The sequence below is a fragment of the Phalacrocorax aristotelis genome, chromosome 1, assembly GCF_949628215.1.
Source record: "Phalacrocorax aristotelis chromosome 1, bGulAri2.1, whole genome shotgun sequence".
Classification (NCBI taxonomy): Eukaryota; Metazoa; Chordata; class Aves; order Suliformes; family Phalacrocoracidae; genus Phalacrocorax; species Phalacrocorax aristotelis.
Genome location: NC_134276.1, coordinates 139,761,828 through 139,786,959, shown reverse-complemented (window position 1 = coordinate 139,786,959; position 25,132 = coordinate 139,761,828). Strand labels below are relative to the sequence as shown.

The 25,132-nt window shown below is 36.1% G+C and overlaps 1 protein-coding gene across 12 annotated transcripts in view; it reads left to right on the top strand.

Annotated features, from left to right (window-relative positions):
- The window catches only part of PPARA (peroxisome proliferator activated receptor alpha), a 42,965-nt gene that overhangs the window by 1,517 nt on the left and 16,316 nt on the right, over window positions 1–25,132 (top strand). For 5 of the 12 annotated variants that reach the window (XM_075112286.1, XM_075112277.1, XM_075112296.1 and 2 more), the window contains 3 exons: window positions 1,616–1,743; window positions 21,221–21,467; window positions 24,111–24,271. In XM_075112286.1, the coding sequence (XP_074968387.1) occupies window positions 21,260–21,467; window positions 24,111–24,271 (369 nt within the window). In that variant the 5' untranslated portion in view covers window positions 1,616–1,743; window positions 21,221–21,259. Of the gene's footprint in view, window positions 1–1,615; window positions 1,744–16,059; window positions 16,134–17,043; window positions 17,209–20,762; window positions 20,842–21,220; window positions 21,468–24,110; window positions 24,272–25,132 lie in introns of those variants that run through there. The other 7 variants (XM_075112322.1, XM_075112315.1, XM_075112306.1 and 4 more) reach the window with 4 other exon arrangements.

Sequence of the window (25,132 nt, the reverse complement as noted above, 5' to 3'; positions counted from 1 at the left end):
GCTGAAACTGACGGCAGTTGTGGTTCATGTGATGTGGTCACATGTGGTCTATTCACAGCTAAACCACTATCATAACCTTTGTTATTTGGCACGAGCTACCAAGCAGCTATTGGCTTAGTTACATTTAGTGGCAACTTTTTGGATTTTATGTAGCGCGGTGAGGTGTTTCGGAAGGATGAGAGTGTGCACAGACCTTATCAGAGGTTTGTAGAACTGCCTAGCCAGCACGCTCCCTTTCTTTTCCCATGTTTGGAAGGAATACTTGGCATAGTCTAAAAAAAATATTATTATCAATCTGCTGATGCCTTATAGTGACTGTTACCCTCTACAATCAGGCGGCACAGGGAGTTTTGACTGCCTGTTGCAAACCCGTACATCCTGAAAACCTTGTGGCTGTCTCACCTTGCTTTTCAATACTTCTTTAATGTCTTCATTTTCTATTCATACCCCTCAGTACTGTAGTCGTCTTAAAGGGCATTATGAATTTTAAACTATAAAGGGTTGCATTTCAGTTGTGATTTTTGTACCATTACGCTTTAATATTTGTGTTGAGTGTTGTAAAAATATTAGAGAACATAATGTCCTACAGGAGAGTGGGATACATGGCCTAGGATATTCATCTTGTTCTAGAAAACAGACTGTAGTGCTTGCTGTTGACCCAAAGCGGTCAAGGAGGGCAATGTAAATTTTCTTAGTATTTTTTAGAAGCAACTCTTACTTCAAAATTGCAAATAGCACTTTTTTTTCCTCTTTGTTTTACCTTACCTGTTGAGATTTGAGGTCTGAGTTCTGTTTCTCTTGCACATGGCACATTTGTTGCAAGGGGGGGAAAAAGAAAATACCATACTTGTTGTTGAAAATAAATGACATTGAATTCATATTTATTATAAATACAAACATATTTTCTGACAGCATTTTCTAATTTTAACATTTCTAATTTAATCTGACTGCTTTTGCAAAATCTCCCTGAATCTTTAATTTGTTTATTTTTCATTGAGTGGACACGGAAGTCAGTTTAATCAAACCATTATTTATATTTATAGCTATATATGCTTTTTTTAATTTATTTTTTTTTTAGCAGGCCTTATGAAGTGTATAAAAGTAAAATCTCTACCTTTGGAGTGTAAACGGTACTTAAAAGGCCAATTGCAAAGACATCTTGTGGGTCATGTGTGTGCTCACACCTTGGAAACTGTAACTATTCTGACAGTTTGTCCACATAAAGACTTGGACAATTGTGAGAATGCTCTCTATGAGTAAAAGTATTTTCCTTTGTAATAGATAATTAAAGTAGCACAAGTCTTTCACTGTAGTGGTCTTAGTTGAGTGCTTTTTAATTTTTCCAGTATAAAGGAAAAAAATCAGAATGATACTGCAATATACCAGTCATATACCCTAGTTAGCTAGATGTCAGTGTAGTCCTGCTGTAAAACTAGGTGTTGTGTTAAAAGCCTCAGTCATTTAAAAAATAATTTTAGCCCAAGTGAAATAACAGTGGGTTTTTTTCTGAAGAAGCCTAAAGAAACATTAAAAAGCATTATATTACATGATATCAATATAAGATTAGAATAGTGGCTGTGGGAAATCATGTTGACTTTGTTTTAATTTTTTTAAGAAAGCATGTGAGCAGCTTTTTATTAATGAAGAGCCACTTGTTATCACCAATGTGCACATGAAATGGAAAAGGAACAAATTCTGGAAAAACAACTTCTGTTTCAACCTTGCAAGATGCTGCATGAAGTGGTGAGTACATACGTGGACTGGGAGCTATCTTGGCATTGTTTCTGAACAGCTAGAGAAGAAAAAACATTTGAGGTAGCATTTCAGTAGGGAGTGATTAATGTATAGTCAACTAACAAGGAAAGAAATCTCAGCAAGTAGTGCAAACAAACAGTTGATAAATGGAAAATAGTAGTGCAGTCAGGAAAACAAAGTAGGTAAAATTTCCTTGTTCCAGTATCTATTGCTGTGTTAGACTTCTATGTAAATTTGTATAAAGGTGTTATCCAGTAGAATTCTGAACTCTTAATATTTTAGAAGTAGAGTGCTCAACACTTCACAGGACCAGCTCTGCAAAACTAAATATTGAATGACTTTTTATGAAGCAGAATGCTGAATATTCATGGGATGAAAACGTACTTAACTGGTAAGGTTAGGCTCCAAATCATCACTATCCTCAAAATAAAACTAAAATCTCTGTCTTAGAGTGTGATATTTGGCATGTTTTAAAAACATTAAATTGATATGAGCAGATTGTTGTGTGACCAGATTGCATGTGGCATTGAGATGTTGCCAAATCTGATTCCACTTCCTCATACCAGTTCTAAATATTGTTTCATAAGCAGAAACTATTATTTATAAATGCATTGCCTGCGTCTTTTAAGTATCTAGGAAGTGTCATTTCTGTGTCCAGTGAAGGGCTTCTCGTGCACAGATTAATAAAAAGTATAAAATACAATTCATTGGTATTCTAATCCTGATTTAGGTTTAAGTTGTTACGTGACTGGTTTGTGTGGTTGTTTACTGTGTTTTGAAACACTGTAAGCATAAGCTGGAGAAATTTTTGGTTTTTTTTTTTACTTTGCAGATTCAAAGATGGGAACTACCAAACAGGTGTAGTTTGTTCTGTGGTACTATGTTCATCTAAATTTATTGATTTAAGTTCAAGTTGTCTCATGCCTATGGAAACACTAACAGGATGTGACACATTTGCAAGCATTTGGTAAATTACCTATCCCTTTCTAGAAATGCTGATATACTATCATGGTTTTTAAAAAATTCATAAACTAAGAGATTAGTCACTTAATCTTTCCAAATAGTAAAAGACACTTGTTAATAAGTGTGTCTGCCTTGAGGAACTCGGAGTAGTTAGCAGCTACTGAAGTTGTAAGACTCTTTGGCGCGCAATTCCAGGTAGCTGAAATACATGTGAAAATGAGTTAGTCAAATATTGTCATATTTCGTCTTTTCATACCTTATTAGACCGTTTTCAGTTCCTTCATAAGTATGCAAAAGGAAACCAGAGCTGCTGTTTGGTGGTTAACTGATGGTTGAGTAACTCCTTACTCATCTATGAGTGTATAAAATTCTGTAGCTGAGAGCATTTATTGTTGTGAATAGTTCAGTTTGATGTATTTTGCATGGAAGAATGGTACCACAATCTGTCTGAATGTTATTTAGATTTAACAAAAAAATGGATCATTTGAAACTATTCTGCAGCCTATGATTAAGGTTTGGAGGCAGAGCTTACTGCCTTGTTGTATGTATCCGTGCATCCAGCACAGTAATGGTGTCTGAGTAAGTTCCATTATCTGCATATAGGCTTGTATTGCCATTCATTTTTTGTTACCCAAATAAGAGTGCTACATGCCTGTTTTGTTTTGTTTTCAATAATTATTTACTGGAAATTATTGATATAACAATTCACAGAAGAAAGCACTGAGTTTAAACCAGAATGTGAGTGTTCAGATGGTAAGAACAACTTTGGTCTGTTTGCAAAATCTATTGCGAAGTGAAGACTTGAATTACTGTTGACATTTCCAGCCTCCTGTTAGTATTACTGTTTCAGCAAGAATGTTATTAAGTATATGGCATTGGAGTCATGGTGCAGGCTCATAGTAAACAAAACCAAACCTTCTTGCGTCTTTGTTCAACATGTGGAAAATGTTCCCTAGAGTAGTAAGGCTGAAAAATATAACATTGAACCATTTGGATTTGAGGGGGAGGAAGAAGGAGAAGGTGGGTGTTGTGTCAAGACGCTGCTTTGGAGACTCCTGGGTTTATTAGCAGGCAGTGCTTGATGGCATCCTGTACAATAGGGTTGACAAATGGCTCCATTACAATGGTCAGTGAATTCACCCACTCTGATGTTAAAGTAGAATCGAATGGCATCCCTCAGGTTGTAGTGAATATTGTTGGCTTGTTGGCAATTTTCAGGGGAAGTTTACAAGAACTATGCATTACTGTCATAAAAATTGCAGTTAAGTAGGCCAGTCTGATTACAAGCAAATGAGGTAGCAGCTTTAGAATATATATAACTAAGAGATAAGCAGCACAGGATACTGCTCTTGAAAAAAGCAACAGCTGTACATTTTCTATATTGTGCTTCCATAGAGATGGGACTGTAGCTAAATAGGCCAATATTTTCAAACAGCTGTCAAATGTTCAACTTAAATGTATGTTTTGGGCACCTGACTTTCAGCATACTGAGCTGCCCTAATTCTAACCAAATTTACAAGGAGTTGCATTTTCTCGAGATTATAAATCCTGTAATAAATCCCGTGGAAGCGTAATAGTGATTATCCTTTAAGAATATAGAATTGTTTAGTTTGCAGCTATCATTCATTTTATTTCTCTGCTACATGGTATGCATGTGTGTGTGCATGTGTATATGAACATTTAAATATGAAAAAAAATATAGAATAGCATGTCTCCTCTCTGTATTGTTCTTGATAGCCCTGCAAATATGAGGCTTACAGCAAGAGGTGTTGTTGCTCAGCATGGCCTGATCTGATCCAGCAACTGTTATTCAAGGTTGGTCAGGTTCCCTCTTCATGCTTCTTTCCTTTGCTACTGTCCATGTGTTTCTATCCCTCCTTTTTGCTGCCCCTTAGCGAGTCTGTTCAGCTCTCTAGCTATGTTTTTCCTGTGTTACATTTCTACCAGCTTAGTGAGCAGAATTGTTTCACTGAGCCTGTGTCTACACTAGGGAGTAAAATATGCCAGGGACTGTTTTCTGGTCCTGGAACAAAGTGCCAAGATTGCTCACACCTAACAGCCTTCCTTCCGAAAGGGTATGGTTGCATCCAAAGTACCAGTGGGGAGCAGTGTGCTGCTCAGCATTTGCTGTCCCCTTAACTATGCCCGCGCATTTGTTTGGGGGAGTGCCAGGTTGGTATGGGCCAGAATGGTGTCAGAGAGGATGCTAACAGCAGGGCTCAAGCCTGTGCTCTGCCCTGTTTATTTACTATTATAGATGTGGACAGAGAGGTCGGACAACTGTGAGAGCCAGCACAGGCGGGATGGAGCTGTGTGGCTGGAAAGGAAAAGGGAGAGGGAAGGTGCAGGGCTGACAAAGTCAGGGAGCTACGGAAGGGATATTCTTTTGATGTCAGGGAGCTATTATATTACTTAAGCTGGCTTGTCTAACTGTACCCTTAAGGTAACTTTATTTTGCAACCAACAACTTCAGTTTGGCTCTGAAGAGGGCTGTGAGTGCTGTGTCCCTATAACTGCTTTTTCAAAGTCCAATTCAATCAGCTAAAATGCTTTGCAAAGTGAATTAAAACTGGTATGTGGAAGTAGTTATATTACTTTTTAAATAGGTTTTCTTATCCTGGCTGTTTCATTGGACTGCTGTTTTTTCTTCTACCTTTCTGTAATTCAGGTACTTCCTTAGTTAAGTGGGGAGGAGAAGTGGGATGGCTGGCAGCCATGGTGACAATATTGTCAATATGGGACTGTTAAACTGGTAAGTAGCCACCCTTCATGTCATATGAAGGGTGAGCAAAGAGCTTAGATGTCAGGAAAAATAATTGGTTATATTTTGACTTTTTTTGATCGTGAAGAAGTGTGAGGCATGTGATCTCTATATTGTAGCAAATGACCTGATTTAGTACTGTGAAGTCATGTGTCCTAAGTATATCCTCTATCTGATGTGTCAGTAGCTTGGAAGTACAAGTACTTGATGTCCATATGCCAAAAAATGTAGATTCATTGCGTTCATAGCTGTTGCCAAGGCTCCTGTCAGCAATGTTAATTCAGTGTAAACTTTGTTTTTCTGTGATACATTTATCACAAATAGAGACTTTTAGAGGTAGGAATTTCTGAATTACCAGAACAAAACTGAAGGCCTTTTTCTTAACAAAAAAAACAAGCAATAACAAAAAGTGGAAGAATTTTGTTGCACATTCCACTCCGGATACTCTGAGTTGTGGCATGCCATTAAATCAAAGTAGATTTATTTTTAGCAGTACTTATTTATTTATTTAAATGTAATAGCTGAGCAACAAGAGCCTGTAAAAATACTTTGAAGGAACGAGTAAAACAGTAATACACTGAAGAATAAGTAAACTACACAACTCCAGGTGCTGTTTATGTAAGACATCAGATTTTCTTACTGGTATCAGAGTATGAAAGCTAGCCCATTGGGATGACTCAATTAATTTTCAAAAAGACACTTGCAAGCAGAAGGGGCCTAAATCTGTAATATCTTGTCTGAGGGTCATTCTCATAGATCCTTCTGTTAAGCTGAATTTAGGTTATCAAATATGCCTTGCTATTATGTCTGAGAAAGGGAATGAAGTTTATCAGTGAAATAAAACCACCGAAAATACACAGTGGTGGTGTTCTCTGCTAAGAAGGCAAATTCAGGCTTCTTGAATCTTTTCCAGAAACAGATGTAAATTCCACTGTAGCTTTTCAAACAGTGAATAATCATGGTCTGTTATGTTTGGTGATGAATCGTGCAAGGGGGTGCAGATGGTGAGAAGAGTGCAGCTGTGCAGATACTAGAGGGGCGGAGACAGAAGGCTAGAGCACCCGAGGGGATGAAGGAGGTGATTTAAGGATGGGTTGACATGGCTTATGAAAGAGAGGGATAAGACGGCTGAAAGAGCATTGAAGCTGAGTGTGCCAGGGTGAAGCTGAAACTGAAACCTGAGATTTGGGAATGGGGAGAGTGCTGGAGACTGAAAATGAGTTACCCTTGAGGTGGAAAGATATTTTGTTGTTGTTGTTGATCTTTGAAGCAGAAGTTGCAGCATCAGATGCCAAAGTAACTGGACTTTTGTCCCAGGCCAAAACAAAAAGGAGATGGAGCTTAGATGGGGAAATTTAAGCTGTGAATGAAAAGAGAAAACTAAGAGGCTTCATGTTCCTTTTAAAGGCATGCTGGTCATAAGTCGGAGAGCTATTGTAGTAACAGATACAGATAAAAGTTGAGGGCTTTTTTCTTAAACTTTGATTGTTCTGAGCAGGACCCATGTAGTGAGATCAGGGTGGCAAAATTTGGGAATTTGCCAGGTGGGGAGGTTGTGTCTGAGTAGGTGTTAAAACAGGGGAATTGCAAGGCCTAGGTTGTGGTTGACAGCAGGTGAGATTCAAGTGAAGCTTTTCATGATCTTAAACCGATGCACTAAAAAGTCCAAACCATCTTTCAACTTTTTGCGTTAAGTATTTTTAATTTAAGATATCTTTTTCTTTTTTTTCTTCTCTTTCTTTTTAGATAAAAAGTATTGCTCCAAAACAATAGCTCTTTATTCAGAAATAATGTTGTCATTAAGATGTCTGTAAGAACTAGTATTTTTGCCCACAGGTCAGAAATCTTCAGCCAAAGTGAATATATAACCACTATTTCAGGGACAGCCAATTATCTTTTTCTTAATAAAGTATGCAATTAGGAATCAAAGTGAGGGACCCTGGAAAATTGTAGAATACTCCAAGTACTGATATAATTTCGGGTACCCATTGTACCGTTTGTGTGTTCTGCAAACCTTAGTAAATATAAAGCAAATACTGAAAGGGAACTGTGGGGGGAAAAAAAAAAAACAAACACCAAACCAACCAAAACCAAAATAGAGGGGGGCAAAAGTCCAGATATATCTTGAAAGAGAGTTATGCTCCAAAGCTGCTATACTCAAAACTGTTTTCAGGATTGTTTTCTCAACTCTTTCAGTATAGTTACCTAAGCAAGTCAGGTGTAGGCAGTACAGTCTGCTGTCCTCTCCTCCCACCCAATAACTTTGAACCTGCAAGTCTTGTCAAATTTGACAGAGGAGTAGTGGTTGCAAAGTCATTAAAGTTCCGTACTTTTTATGAAAGTTGGTAACTGGAAAGAAGAAAGGAAAACACGTTGTTGACCCTACTGAGGAAATGATGCAATAGGAATTCAACAGTTATCTGCTCTGTTTGGCCTGTCAGTTGCCAATCAGCAGAGGCACACTAGTGAGCCAGTTGCAACATGCAGTTCTGAACCAGCTACAGCATGTTTGCTGTTTGCATAGTCAGTAGTTCAGGGACGTTGTGTGGGGAGGGGGAACTCTAAATGTGGTGAGAAGGGGGAAGAGCAGGGAGACATGAAAGGGCAATGTGGGGTGACAACAGTATGAAAATTTTATGTCTTTGGGAGCAAATCAGTAGAAATTTAAGCTTATTTTAATTATTTCTTCTCCCCGAAATTGCCCTTTTCGCAGTGTTTTAATGCTGGTAACAGTAAAAACTGAGGTAAAGTCTACGTTCAAATTTGTGTACTGTCATTCTGTGTACTGTCACAACTTAATGCTCTCAAGCTTTTATGTTAATATCACAAAATCATATACAACTTCAAAAATTTTGCTACCAGTCAACAAACTCAAAACTACTTGGTATCTGTAAAATATTAGATCATGTGGCAGAATAATAATATATTTTTATTACATATAATATGTGGCCTTGAATTAGATTGTATTCAGTTGAAGTATTTGTCACAGGAAAGTTCCTTTGTTCTGTCAAAGAGTAGGCAAGGTTGAAATCATATGGGAATAATAAATATGCTTACAGAATGAAAGATTAGTTAATTATTTCTTATTCTTCATTTTACTATAAATTTAAACTTAAGGCAGGTATTTTTATTTATAACACAGCAAGGATTCTAAGCCCTAAAGAGTGTGTTACTGCCAGTCCTGCTAATAAGGAATTATCAACAATATATACCAATTGCTATCACACATAAAGGTCTATGGATATAAACCAAACGAGATGCTTACATCCTAGTTAGTAACAATTTTAAAGTAGCCATACATATACATGAACCCTAAAGATTTAGAAAGTGCATCAAAGTCTTTGCTTGACTGTGAGTTAGTGGAAATTGGTTTTTATTTCTTTTCATAAATACAGTATGTCTAAAATTTCACACTTTTAGTAAAAAGTTATGATTCTTTCTAGATAGAACAGTCATGTATGTTGTGAGGGGGTTTTGTCTGGGTTTTTTTATCAAGCACGTGAGCAAGTAAAACTTATGAGTGACAGAGGTTTATGAAATAGCACAGTCAATATGGTTAATGGAAAATGGCCAAAAATTTTGCCTGGCACTGCCTCTGTACGTATTAGATTATAATTTTAATTGACAATTTTAGTTGCACAGATGTCTCTAATTTGTTACCCTCTGAAGTTTATTTTTACCATGTGTAGTGAAAATGTACTCTGTAAGAGACTTAGCAAGGGGCTTACAATTTATTTACTTCAAAAATTGATTATATCGGAGATAATCATTTAGTCACCACAATAAAATGCAATTTGTATTTGCCTTTTACCCTCAGATATCTTTGTCCTTCAACAAATAAAGTCTCTGTAGAATATCAGGGTATAGTTAGAAAATTGTTGAGAAGCCACTTTGCATAATCTGAGAGCAGTGATCACATGTGTAAGGAAACAATTGCAACATTCCAATTTAGTCTTGAGGATCTAGTTTCCAGTGAGCAGCATGTTCAAACAGATGTGTAGGCTGTTTGTAAATGCTGTACATGTTGGAATCAACTTTGACTTCACCACTCAAACTTATTTTTATGTATTATTTTTAGAAAAAAATGGATAATGGTTTAGGACATCTAATATGTGTGTGCAGTTCATAAGACAGAGTTTTTGTGGGATTTTTGATTTGTTCCTTTTAAATTCCTCTCAATTCTGAGCATACAGTGCAACCAGATTTAGCCTGAATCTGAGCATTGATTTCTGAAGTCAAGGTATCCCAAATTGTTAATCAGTTCAAAATCTTGGCTTATTGCAAAACTTAAAAAAATCAGATAACTTCCAAAGAAATGGGTAAGGAGGTTTGGGACACAGAGGGGAAAGTCTGAGCTTTGAGTTCATTAACATGGTAATAAAGATATAGCAAATACTCAGATGACACATTTGTGTGAATGTGACCTTGGATCTTGGATCAAATAGCAAATACATAAATGTTGTGTTTGTTTGAATGTGACCTTGCATTGGTTCAAATATCAATCATAAATCAAATCCTAGCTTTTAATGTACATGTAAAGAAAACAGCCTCTTAAATGATGCATCAAATCTGTGTTTCTCAGTAGTTGTAGTCTTCGCATGTATGTGTTCAGCAAACACGGAGCATCTGTATGCTAAACACTATTCTTTTAGCTTCGTTGCCTGCAAGGTGTTGTCATGAATTATTTAGACTGTAAAACTTTGAAGCAGAAATTGCTATGGCTGCTATGATTAACATGAGTAATCATTTGAATCTTGCTTCAGTATGGAATAATTTGAGTGACACATATAACAGTGACGTGAAGAGATACTGGCATTGAAATGCATTGGATAAAGAGCAAAACCTGGAGATTGTTTGGAGAGAGGAAGAGGGAGAGTGCATTGCAGGAATAAAGGTGTCTATGTAACAGCGAAGTGGGGTTTTTATTAGCAACTGTGGTGAGCCTTAAGTAGTATTTGTGGAACTATTTGAACTTGAAAGAGAGCTCATCAAAAACACAGAGCACTCTATAACATAGTGGTTACGAAGATGTTGCCACGGCTTAGTTCCTTGCAGAAAAAAAAATCCTGTTGTACTTCTGAAACTCTTGTTAACAAAATAAACTTGTTCAGTGGTCATGCCTCAGAAATACTGGATATTACTAACACCAAGCTGAATGTTTTACATGCGTTAATAAGTAACATAATAAATTGAATAAACTTTGCTCATACTGTTGTCCACGCTGATTTCTTTTAAATGCCATGTTAATTGTTGTATGTTTTATAGATTAATCTATAGATCTATAGATTAAGCTTGTATCCAGTTCTTAACCTTGTGTCAGAGCTCATTATTTACCGTAACAGTGGACACAGAGCCAGGATAAATAGAGAAAGAAAAATTTACAAATTGCCCATTTTCAGGATTTCTGGGCATCTCAACAATAAAAGTTGAAGCAAGGCTAAAGACTCTGTGTAAAAGTCTTCCTCTTAAGTCTTTGTCAGTGAATGCTTGGTTTAGAGTCAGGAGTCATCTGGGCATCAGACTGCATTATAATGTAGTTAAAACAAAACCCCAAAACAAAACCAAAAAAACACACCAAAACACCCAGAACCTCAAAAAAAAAAAAAAACCAACCCAACCAACCAACAAACCCAACAAAGACAGGGCCCCACCAAAAACACTTCCTGAAGAAAATAGTGAAGAACAACATTCTAGGTTACCAATAACCCTAATATAATACTCTATAGTTTAACTAGTATACTGTTGGCTGATACTGAAGTCCTGGCAAGTCAATTCTTACAAGAATTTAAGGACTTCAACAGACGTAAATTTAAGAGAGATTTGAAAGCTTTACTTTGACTTCTAGCTACTTCTGACTTTAGCTGCAGTTCAGCTTTCACTAGAAAGAAATGCAGGCCTTCCTATTCCTCATTACAGAACCCACCAAAGTATTCACTTTTTTAATATCAAACCTCACATTTAGAGGAGAAAAAATAGACCAAAAAAAATCTCAGTCATATTGGTATTCTGTGGAGACTTGAATCTATTTGTTCTTGATGTCAGTTCAAGCAACAACACAATCTCCACTTTTTACAGAAATTAGGTAGAAAAAATTTTTTTTTTTTTCTCTTATGAGTAGGACTGTGCTCAAACTTGAGTAGTGCCACATTTGATGCATCTGATGTCCATTTATGTGGAAGAAAGCAAGCATGACTTCAAATAGATGTCAGTTTGAGGTGATATACCTGTAAGTCTTATCTCTGGAGCCTGAAGGCAAAGATTGCAAAACCTTTATGTCCCATTGCTGATGAAGTAAAATCTCTGGCTCCTGCTGTTAAAGGGATTAGCGGTGGCTAATTTAAGGATGGGCTTTAGAGCTCGTTGTACTGATAACCTAGAACTGTGGTATTTCTTTACGTCTTGAGTTGAGTTTGATCTGGAAGAGGCTTACTAGTCTAATGTTGTGGATCAAATATAAAATATATTTTCTGGTCTAATACAAAGTCAGTGTAGATGTCATGTATGTAAATGTAAAGTGTTCTCAACTGAGTTCCTAGTTGCCAAGTTCTTGAGGGGCTTGATGAATTTAAAATTTCCCATTAGAAAGCTGTCTGATACTAGGATGATGTCTTAGTCTTTACGAGCAGCTGAAGTCTTTCTTTGAGCTAGATTCTACTCTCAGCCTGAATTTCCTGTATTGGAGTTTTTTAATCTATTGTATTTATGTATTTATTGGAGCATGTTGTTTCAACTTAGAGTAAATGCCTGTATCCTTCATTTACTGGATTTCTTTGGGAGTTTTACTGCTGGAAGGATGATGAATAACTGTGGGGTATGTGTGATCTCCCCAGCCTATATGACAGTTCCATGGCCTTGTCAAAAAATGATACTGCTTAATCTAATACAGATGCTGTCTGATCTGTAGAGCAGTTTTCAGCTCTCATCAGAGACTTAAGAGGCACAGGTGCTTTATTCCAGGCAATATAAGTGCCTGGTTTACAAGCGCGGCCTGTTGGATACAATCATTGGATTCTTCAGAGGGGATTCAGGCTGCACGTGCACATGTATTTGTTTGCCGTGTGGCACATGTATCACTCTCCCCAACCGTGTATTTCTGCTCCCTCCACTGAGCCGGCACAAATATTTGTAAGGTTTTGCAGTGAACTGGATCAGGCAAGTGAGCTGATTGAAAAGTATGGCTTTTTAATTTGTAATCATGGCCTCAGAGATCAGTCATGGCTCTGGAATGTCCATTGAGTTCCACTCAACCCAAACATGTAAGTGAGGTTCTTGACATTAGGTGAGATGAATAGCCCTCTTACGTCTGTTTGCTGAAAACTAGTTTCTGCTTTGTAATTTTCTCCATTAGTAATTGCATCTATTGTGTGAAAGTGAGAGCGTATGACATTTGAGACAAATAGTTTAATTAGCTCCTGAATTGTTTTGTTGCTGTCCAGTTATTAGTTACTTCTTAAACAGTAACCTTGGCAAAACAAATAATTTTTAGAACTATTTAGAGTGTAATGAATGTGTTACATAATTGAAAGAAAACATCGAAGGAAATAATGAATCATGACGGTACAGAAAGCAGCTGAATAGTTTTAAAGCAGAAACGTTGCATTTAAAAGGAGAATGAGTGGCCCTGTTCAGGGACATTTATCTGTCTTTAACATAGCCAATGAGGTGCACCTCAGAGGCAGGACCCACGAAGTAGCTTCTACCCTGTGCCTCTCAGTCGTAGAAAGAAATACAGGGAGATGCCAACAGGGATTGAAGCTGGCTCAGTAACTGTGCAGTAGTGGCTGTTAGTGATTATTTCATTGTTCTCTGTATTTTTTCAGTCTTCAGTGCTTCCCTGCCCCGCCCCCCCCACCTTCCTTGGCTGATTAGTTGTTTTTTTCCCTGTCTTTTTCTGCCTGTTGCTGTGAAGGGTTTGCCCAAGTTTTTGTAGCTGAGGAGTGTTAATCAATCATTTCAATAACTATTTTGGGCTTTTTTGGTCTTCGTAGGTTGTGATATTGGTGCAAATGCTGAATTTTTAACTGTTTTTGCATATACTGCAATTATAAGCAAGTCAAAGTTCTCTTTCATAAGGAGATGTGTTAGCATGTTGTCTAGCAATCCAAGATGACTTTGCATGTCTTGCCTTTAATGGACTGTTTTTATAATAATACAGATTGAGGTTTTAGATTTTTGCTTGGGAGGGACATAAATGTTAAAGACGTTCCTAGAGCCTTAAACTTCTATTAATGCAGATTCTGCATTATGTCTGCTTTGCACTCAAATAATATGTAAGAAATCTTTCATGTTTTGTATGACTACCTCCACTTTGACAACTCTTGTTTTCTCTGCAGAATTTGTGTCCTGATGTTATGTTTTACTGTTGGTAATACCGCTCTTGCCACATGACAGGTGTTGCTTATGTTAGGATTGCCTTAGGTATGATCTCTTTTAAAGGTGGTTTGCACTAGGAAAAGTGTGCATTTGTAGCACTGACTTGTAAATTACTTTTTATAATTTTATTAAGTAATTTCCTTATTTTTTTCAAAGTAAAAATAACTGAGCAACTAACAAAACAGTGGCATCCTAAGAACTGAGATTTTTGTTAAACTAGTAGGAACATGCATGCCAAATATGTTTATCGCATGATACAACAGTTTCTGGCAACATCATTATACCTTTCTGTATAGCTGGAAAACATCTGTTCTGCATATGCCACAAAACAAACTTAATATTAAAATCTCAACACTTCGCCTAAATAAGCCACATTGGCCTTATCATTACATTTTCTTTGGCTCATGGTGGGCTAGTTGGAGCTGGTGCTGTGACATATAAGAATTGTATGCCCCTGACAGTCTGACAGAGTACATCTAGTTGAAGAACGCTTTTCTGCTTAGTGTAATGTACAAAGTCCATTGCTCATGTGGTACTGTTCACTCCTGACCTGTCATTAATCAGCACTGCTCTTGTGTGCGTCTTCTTATTGCTGACTTACTCGTACAGCATGTTAATTCATCTGTCATCTGTTTTAGCCCCTGTCTTTAAAGGTACTCGCTTATGGTGTTGGCTAATTACTTGTATGGAAAAGTTGATAAAAATTGTTAATTTTCAACCAGAAAAATCTTGCCTTTCCTTTCTCTTTTTGAATCATGTCTTTTAAAATCCAGTGGGACAGGAAATCCTGGGAACAAAGAAATGGTCCTGCTTGGCTCAAGAAGTTCTGCTTGGGTTTGGCTGAGTAGTATAAAAACAAAAAAAATTTCCCATATTGTTTTTACCACTTTTAATATCAATCAACAAAATATTTGCATTGTTTCAAAGTTTTATCAAGACTTCCAATGTGAGATTAGAAGTGTGTTATCTCTGCATCTTCTGATGCAATTAGAGAAATGTGTTCAGGGGAGGAAAGTAAAACTCATCGTGGTCCCCACTCTACTGAAGCCAGTAGACTGCCTCTGTGGCCTGTATTCTTCCTTCAAGAAACTCTCTAGTCGTCCTCTGGTGCTGCAACTACTTATGGATCAGAGAAAGGGGATTGTCTCTTCTCCCTTTTTATCCAAGGCAAAGAATGTTCTTCCTTTTTCATCAACCAATAAATTAACAGGTTTTTTCCTGTTGCAGACTAATACAGACCAGGTTGCCTTACAAGCTGTGTAATTCCACTTCTGTTCAATGCACTGCCCAATTTTAAGGGGAGTGATTTGGGTAAAGAACAACATTGTGCAGTATATATGTACATTCTGCATTAGTGCATAAAAAATAAGGTAGCATAATAAAGGTTGCATCAAATTTTTCATTACATAACTTTTCAGAGCTTAACTTTGCAATTTTAGTATCATTTTTCAAAATGAGGGTATGAATTTTGATTTGTTTTAAAGGCAAGGATTTGTATAAGTTGTATATGATACCTTGGAGTACAGCTGAGTAGAGGAAAAAGTTAGAAATTATTTAGTGGGATTTTTTTCTTTGGGGGGGTGCAACTAGTGGTCTTGATGAAGAGGTGGCTTGTGAAAAGTTTTCATTTCATGCATAGTAAATTGTCTTTGTCTTAAGTTCTTAACACTTTGAATTGTATGTAAGTATGTATGTAAATATGTATGTAAGTACGTAAGTAAAAGTAAGTAAAATGTAAATAAGTAAAAGTGTGTAAGGTTGCAAAATATGAAAACTAAATAGAGAGTTACAGAATAGAGGAGAAAACATGTATCCTTTCCCAGACAGGAGACTGGACTTCATATTTTAGGTGCCAAATTTTATTTTTAGTTATTTTATTTTCAGTTGTTTTTTATGAGTTGAAGCAGGATATTGGAAATATCCTGTAGCTTACATATTTCAGACTCTTCCTATTCACCTAGGTTTTCTAAAATTATCTACTGCAGCCACTAGTTTTAAATGTGCTGCGTTCAGCCACAACATTCTCAAAGTGACCTAGAGGTAATGATTGTTTCAACTTTAACCTTGATATTTGCAAGCAAGCCCTTTACACGATCAATTTGTTTATGCAGTAAATCCAGACTTTGCTACTGCTTCTCAGAGACCTTTGCATCTCAGAGTCCTTTTTCCTTACAGGGATTATCCCTAGTGTGGCAAATATTAAATGTGGAAGGGCCAGGGGTTTAGTCTCCCGCTGTCCCTTTCCACAAATGAAGCAAATAACTGATCGCTGCATGATGAGGTATTTTTCTTTGATAATCTGCCTGTGGTTTCTTTAAGACCTGTTTCAAGTTTATAGGGATGTTACTGATTGGGTATTTGCAGTGTGCTGGTGGGAAATGAGGAGGACTTCTGAAAATAGATGTATTTCAGAGATATCAGGGTGAGGGAGAGCATCAGTAAAACCTGTTTATGCTTAAAACCACAATTTCATGAAATTGAGTTCTTATTTTTTATGTCATACTCTTTTGTTTTCAGTTTGCTGTGGGTGTAGGAAAGGGTATGGAGCATAAAATGTTGTATGGGAAACTGAGAAAATCCTCTGCTGATGTCTTTGTGGCATAGAATTTTTCAAAAGCCTTAAGAGTAAGAAGTGTTGACTTATGCAGATGCTTGAGTGGAATCATCACAGTACGGCTACCACATCTACTGTTGTAACATGTACAGCTTTTTTTGTAAAGCAAAATACTCTCTGTGAATACTACTTAAATGAACTTCATACTCATTACCCTTTTTATTTTAGAAGCTTTATTTTCATACAAACGTGGATCAATGCATATTAAGTGAAACCTGCCAATTAAGGCATACGCATGTGTAAACATGCACAAAATACAGAGAAGCCAGAAGGCAAAACGGTTCATTGCACGACTACTAGACATTTCACTTAAAGGTTTTCTGTGCGTATGGCAAAAAAAAATTAATTATAACTGTTTCAGCAATGAAAATATTAGTATATTTTGGCACTTCAGAAATGGTTATGTAATGGCTATGCTCGCTATGGTAGCTAGTTAATCATTGACAAGAGCCGTAATGATTAAGCAGCTGTTACTTACTAACAGTGTTTGAAAGTACAAAAGGGTATGTAATTTAATAGTTGAAACAATAAGCACTTCATTTATGTTTCACTAGCAGTTAGGTTGTTCTTATATAAATTCAGCTAAAGAGACTGCTGAATTTTAAACATTTACTGTAAATGTGGAAAAGTATGGTGCAATTTGGGCAATATCAGGTGCACTGCTGAAGGAGCTGTTGCCATGTTTAGAGTTCAGCTATCAAGTCTTTGTTTTCCTGTCAAATAATGCCTAGCTTGTTTAAAGGTAGGCTCCAGTGTTTACTTAATATTTTAAAAATACTTGTGCTGGATGAAGAAGTCGTACTTGGAGAGATGTACGTGATTCAGTGGGGAACTTGAAGTAATGTTGAGTACAAGGAGCCTAGTGCCTCCTGGAACCTCCTCAGCTATCCTGGGGCAGGGTACTCTTGCCACATATCTGCAGAGGAATATAATGTTTTTGTGCCATGAACTACTGTTTTAGCCCAGGAGAACTTCATGAAGAGCACACTGGAGGAGCCGTGCTGATCATATGCTCTGCCATTCCTTTCTTCCTTTTTGTTGATGGCTCCTTAGGGAGATACATTTGGTAGTCTACTTTGGATTGCTGGAGAACAGTTGTTCTTATTCTTGGCTATCATTACAAAACAACTTACATCAAGGTTTGTTTACTCTTTTCCCTCACCACAAAATAGCCATGTCACAGGGATAGCAATTTAACTTTGTTTTCACAAATAAAACACATTAAAGTGATTTCTCATTTCTCAGCTGGAGTGTATTATCTTCCAGTTATATCAGGGATATCAGGTGCATAATGTAATGTTTTGGACTCTGTTAGATAACTAATAGCAAACAGCAGTTAGTTCCAGGTGTTAACTGGGCTGGTTCATGCTGCCTCAACAAAGAAATTGTACAAAGATATTTCAGACTGGAAGTATTGGCAGAGAATAACAGATTATGTTAATCAGAAATGTTTGCAGTTGATTCTTTTCCTTATTTTGCTGAAGTAATGTTTTGTAAATGCACTCGGCGTCTGCAAAATTACGCTGCATCTTGGGTCTCCATGAGACAGGATAATTGTTGGAGACAGGATAACTGTTGAGCTTTAAAAGGAAGTGACAATTGGAATTTATTTTACTAAATAGTTTCAGGTTATGGAAATTCTGTAGGTACTATAACTGATAGCAATTACACTTCAGTCCTGTAGGTGAAAGAAGTTGTTTTGTTGCACTTGTCCAATATAATGTTCTGTTATGTTGTAAAATAATTAGACATCACAATCAGTATTGCCCAGATTCTCTTAAAATAAAAGCTGCATCACCTTTTCAACTGATCCCCTCAGAAAGAAGTCAAGATGTGTATGAAAACTCTTGTTTTGCTTATAAATATTCTATTACAGTGCTGGCAATCTGGCACAATGTCCTAATGAGTATTTAATATATCAAATAGGAAAACTTAATTTGACTGTTAGTTTTAAATACAGCCAAGCTGTGCATAGTGATAGAGTAGCAATGTGACAGGTCTAAGTAAAATCAATAGTAATGTATCTGTTGTCTGTAACTGGTGTTAGAAATGGTGGATAAATTCCCATTCTTAGTCTCCTAGCTATTTTTATTTGCTAAACCATGTGATACAGAACATATTTTCCTTTTCTAGATAATACTATCCTGTTTCAAAGAAATTGGGCAAATAGTTCTTTACTAAGGGTCCTCATAGTATGAGGTGGCAAATTAGTAACAGTGAGAGCATCTGCGTTTGTTCCTACTCAATGGAGAGTGGAATTCTTTCTCATTTTGTTTATCAGATCAGATATTTAGAGATCTGATTCTTATAATTTGTCTTTCAGTCTTCAGCATTCAGAACTGTCTATTGTATTTGGCTTAGTTTTAATAGTTAAAATAAAATGAACCTTCTGAAAACTTTATCTCTGTTATGCTGGACGGATCCTGAAACCTTAAGTGTTTACTTTCATAAAGAACTCCCATTTTAGTGTGTGAACTGAGTAAAATGAGTAGAAGCTCTGGGTTTTGCTGTGTTTGTGTCTGCTACTCCTTTAGTTCTGTCCTTCAAGATACATGGTAAGCTATTACACTGGGGCAAAAAAATCTGTATCTTTGCTCTACGATCATATTTGGGTTGGAAAAAAATGTGCCACAAGCTAAATACTATAACAGTACTGTTTTCATGAATTGCAGGAAAGGTAATCTAACTAGACACTGTTTAAGTTAACTCTGTTTTTAGCCTCAACATAGTTTCTTTCAAAAACAGGTACAACAGTGCCACAGTTGTAATAAATTGTCCAAAGATATATAAAACATATTGTTTTGTTCTAATCATCAGAGTTTATTATTACACTACAATTTCAATCTCCCCTTGTACCTGAGGGGTTAACATTTTTATCTCCATTCACTTGGCTAAAAATGAATAATGGGTACATAGATGTACCGCTACAGCTATTTGGTATCACAATTTAAAAATGCGGGTACTCTGAAAATTAAAGGACAGTTTTTGCCAAGTCTAATGTACTTCAAATAACATTGATTAGCTGGAAGGATGGAAATTATGGAATAGAAAGCCTTATGTAATACAGATTTTTTTAAAAAAAGTTTTGCCTTACAGTCATGTAATGAACACTTGGAAAATACTATAGGAGTTATATATATGCACCATTGGTTTTCCATAAAATAGCAGAAAAAAGGAGGAGTGTGCACTGATAAGTGCACCTGAAAAATAAAGAATTTATAAACTATGTGCGCAGTGCAGGTTGTTAAAAGCATAGCCTTTAATTGTCTTTAGAGTAGGCTATTTTGCCCTCAGTTACATCTGTGTAATATCTTCTAAAGTTATACACATATAATCGAAGGCAGACTTTTGCCATCAGCCTAGGGATAAATGCCTTGACTGTAGATATCTTGCCTCAAAACATTTTGAAAATTTTTTTTTATATATATATAACTGAATACAAGTGATGGCTGTCTTTTGTCATTAGTATGGAAAGCATTAATCAGCACTTTGTATTGCTTTTAACTGTACCCTTTTGGTCAATTACATAGCCAAAACAAAAGGTTTTTTTCCTCAGATTAAATGCCTGATTTTCATAGGGTGACTCTGTCACAGATTATCAAAGGAAATGATTGATTTCCTAATATAAATTGTTCAGCATCATGGGAATCAAACTAGTTGGTATCTGAAACTTTAATATCAAGCAAGTTTGCTTTTCTTGCATAACATAGCATTTTTATTGTAAAATCAGCATTTGTATATTCCCATATAGCCAGTTATTGGCAGTTTCAAGATTCACAATGAACTGCAGTGAACACGTGTTCTTTGCAAAGGCCAGTGTTGAGTGGTAACCACAGTAACAGAGCTTCTCTAACTGCCCGTGCATATTCATTGCATGAACAAGACTGCAGCAGTATGTCTTTGTACGCCTACCGAGTATAGCACAAGTTACTTGGTGTAAAACATAAGTTTCTTTTAGCAGAAGTGTATCTATGCGCAGTAGTAACACTCTGCTGTACATTTACTAATTCCTTACCTGACAAGTGACTAGAAGAAGAATTAAAATTTGTGACATTTTCTTAGGAGTCTCTGCTGTTACTCAAAGTTGACGACACTGGTGGCTAGTTTTGAAGGCAACTATAAAAACTTATTTCACTGTAGGAAATAAAGCTAACTCTAGGAATTACAGATATATTGGATTATGTGTGCTGGAACACTCTTGCTGAAGGTGTTCTTTGACCAAAGTAGGTCAAAAAGTATTAGTCTGGCCCACTTCTACCAAGATTTTAGTGTAAGACAGTATTTTGTTCTCTGCAGTGTCATAAGACCTATCGAATCAATTTAAGAGAGATGAGAACAGAGGACCAAATCAGCATATCTAAACCTGTTAGATAAGGTGAGAAAAGACTGCTCAAACATAATATGTATGCATATTGATATTGGTTATTTTTCTATAAATTTTGGTGGGAAGTGCATGATGCCTGCTATAGAAACACAATATGTAACTTTCATCAGCAAAGGAGAGAAAACAACAATCTACAGATTGATCTTGTCAGAACTTTAATTCGTATTAAAGTGTTTTGGGGGTGATTTTTTTTCCTTCCCCTGTCCTGTTGATGATTCACGTTGCATAAAGCTTCTGGAGCAATAGAATGTTGTATAATATTTCACTATTGGATTAGAATTCATGTATTCAGTGTGCTGTAACTGATTCAAATGATTTTTAAAAATCTGATATTGTAAGTATAGGATTTTTAAAATTGTTCTTTCACCAGTGTAAAGAAGTTTAAGTGACGGCTCTGCTTGATCTCAAAATGGTGGACACCGAAAACCAGCTCTATCCCCTTACTCCCTTGGAGGAGGATGATATAGGCAGCCCTTTATCAGGAGAGTTCCTACAAGATATGGAGAACATTCAAGACCTCTCTCAGTCTCTAGGTGATGAGAGCTCTGGAGCTTTAAGTTTAACAGAGTTCCAGTCACTAGGAAATGGTCCAGGATCTGATGGATCAGTTATAACAGGTAAGAGAGTTTTGGTTTACCATAAAATTTTCTTTTCTAAATACAACACTGATAGAAATTTAAAACTCTTTTAATGCAATAATTGTTGTTTATGACTGTAACACTAGAAATATATAAGCTGATTATAGCATGATCTTAAAATATTTAAAATTAATTTGTTAGACAAATGTAACTGAGATACGACTGTAATGTAAAGTTGCTGTGTTAAATTATCATTAGTATCAACACCTTTTTTCAAAAGAATTTTTTAAAATTCCTATTACCAGTGAAGAGGTTACTATGTATTGCAGTCATAGAGATAGTCACAATATTGCACTAAAGGAATTCCCCATTTTTTTAAGTTTTTGTAAATCACATAGATTTGAAAAGGATTGTGAAATGTTTGCCAAAACTTTATAATCTAACCCCTAAAAGCTCACCTAGAATTCCAGTGTATTTTAGTGTTCTGATGTTTTGAGCATGCTCTTTTCTTCCCCTTCTCAAGAGTAGCATTGTTCAGCTAATGACTTCTGCCCTGGTTAGAGTAACAGTCTCAGAGTGCTAATGCATTACACAGTCTTTAGTCAAAAGATCTTTGTGAGAGGCTTTGTTCGAGAGATCAAAATGGAAATCAGTGAAGTGGTATGGGACACTGCAATAATGTCAGCAAGGTATGCCTTCTGAAACTGTGGTTTTACAAGTCTTTTAGCAGTTGACCCGGTTTATGTGATTTACGATTAACTTTCTGGCAGGTTTTTTTGGGGGGTTTCTTACTTTAAATCGATTCCCAGGCTGTGACCACTATTTTACCTTACAAAAACTGCACTAATACAACCGAGGTGTGCCTCTGTACTAAAGTGGTTGAAACAAATAGTGTGAGTGTTGGAGGGAGAGCCGCCTCTTAGCACTACTGCCCAAAGTAATGTTTGCAGAAATATGATTTGGGTCTCTTTTGGTTGCAGACCTTCCAGTTAGAGAGATGCCTTCTACAGGAAAAGTTTTATTATGTGCTGGGTTTATAACATAGTCCTCCTGAGACATGAGGCTTTTTAATTTTGTATATGTGTATACAAGTACTACAATAATTTAGAGCAGTTTCTAGTGTTACCTTCTAATTTGAGTATTCAGTGTTCATTGTAAAATGTTCTAGTTTTGCTGTTGGAGAAGATGGCAAATGTAAACTTTCAAGGCTCAGATTCCATAAGGCAAGTAAAAAGAAATGAAAATCACACTTTAAAAAATCCTGGGTTTTAGGCTGTTCTTGATGGCTGATGCCTGATGCCTGTGGGCTTGGCAAGTGCTGGCAATGCAGACGCTGGGTTCTATGCCAAGGTTTTTTCCAACATAATGCTGACCTACATTCATGAGTGTCTTTTAATCTTTCTGGTAAAATAACACACCCATTAATTTGCTAAAGTCTTGTGGTGCAAGTTGCAAGGTGGAAAATAAAAGAAATTCTGTCCTCAGAAAATATTTTCTTCAAACAAGGCGGAAATATTAATTGAAATAATTACGGTTGGAATGTGTTATTTTTGTAATGTTCATCTAGTTGTAAAATGTCTGGAGAGTTTATTTCATTGTACAGCAATTCAGAAATGCTTTTCCCATTATAAGCAAAACATGAAATATCTGGGCAATGCTTCTATTGCTGGATTATCTTAAGCAGACATTTACGTTACCTTCCTTTTAATATCTGTTCAGCCTTTCTACTGATGTGCAGGAGCATGCTTTCACTTTGAGAAAATCTCTTTAGAAAGAGAAGTTGTCTACCTGCTTTTTAGGCCTCAGTTTAGATCATTTAAAACTATGAGTAGCTCTTCAAAAGGCACAGGGACCTTAAGCATATCATAAGTGTAACTTATTGTGAGCTAGGAATATGTCTCTTGTCATACCATAGCAATAGATCTGATGATCAATGCTATGGCACAAGAGGTGGAAGATGTAACAGCAAGACAAGCTGATAATAACCTTTCTGAAAGGAGCAGTTGACAGGTTGAACAGATATTGTGATACAAACTTGAAGTCATAGGGGGCTCTATTTCATTGTGGCTCAGGGGTTTTTTTTCTCGTTATATTTTGTACTGTTTGTCTTGAGCAGTAGGTACATGTTGAATACTGCTTTTCAGTTTCAAATTTACATTATTTGTGAAGATGATATATGTGCATTTTTATGGCTAAGAAAATTTCCTTGATTTAAATGAAATATTAATTCAATTTCTTTAGTTATTTTAAGTTGTGGGATAAAAAAGATTAATGTTCACATCAAATTGAGAAACATTTGAAAAATTCAAAGTAAGAAATGGAACGCAGGAAAACTGAAAAAAGCTTGGGTTTCTCTTATTTTGTGTGGTGCATATTTATTGAATCCTCAAGAACCATTATCACCCTTCAAGTTCTTGCTTTCAGAGTTACTTCAGTAAGGCTTTTTTTTGGTTGACATTGCATGTCTCATCAAAATAAGCAAGGTACACCCTGTATTTTGTGTGTGTTTGCAATGTTAATATAAATATTAATTATTTTTCAATTGCTTATGGTCAAATTGTTAGTTCATGTAATGACTCATGATTATTTTTCAGAATAAGCTCATTTTTTGTTTAGTTTTAATATAGAAATGGTATCAATGTTGATAGTATAGTATTTATGAAGTGTTCCTTTTTCTTTTAGACACCCTTTCACCAGCATCCAGTCCTTCATCCATTAGTTTTGCCACAGCTCCAGGTAGCATAGATGAATCACCCAGTGGAGCATTAAACATTGAATGTAGAATTTGTGGGGATAAAGCCTCAGGCTACCATTACGGAGTACATGCTTGTGAAGGTTGTAAGGTACAGTCATAATTTTCTTTTTAAGAACTTAAATCATGTTGCTTTATTTACAGGGTTACAGGAATATAAACATTTGTTACATAAATGTTTAATTAATGTAATTCTAGCCATCACAGTTATTTAAATAATAAATATATCTGTGATTTTCTTTCTGAAATAAATTTTTCAGATACCATAAGTGGATACCATAACTCAATACCAGACCTTCATCAAGCAGGCACAATTTACAATGATAATTTTAATGCTGCTTTTCTGGATGTAGTTAGTTAAACAATAAAACAATTTAAAACACTAAACTATGACAAAAAAAAATCAAAGCCTACTTGCTCCACTAGTGTTTTATTTGTGTTGGGAGTATGGCTGTGACAAGCATGCCAGTTTGGTATGTTTCCATTATAACAGTAACAAATCCTGAATTTCTCATCTCCACCACATTCACTTAGTAGTGTACCTCTTGTAGTTTTGGGGCCAGTGCATATCTCTGGGAAAATTACTGTTATCATTAGTGTATCATTTTTGGGATGATATGGCCCATGAATCATAAGATTCTTTTCTTTTTCCTTCTAATGCTTTAGCTTTCCTTTTTTTCCCTAAATTATCATGTAGAGTGGGAGAAATAATTGTATATGTGTACATTTTTCTTCCATGTGCAATGTCAGAATATGATAATTTGAATATAAATCTTAGAAAATAATGCTAGGATATCTATTAGAGATGGGGAGCCAGTTCATAGTTGTGTCCCACAGTCTAAATGCCGTGACGTGACATCGTGTGAAGCAGAATGTTGCAATGTCTCTAAATTTGCTAACCCTATGATTTCATAGTATGAGACTAACCTTACATTGCAGTATCAAGAATTCA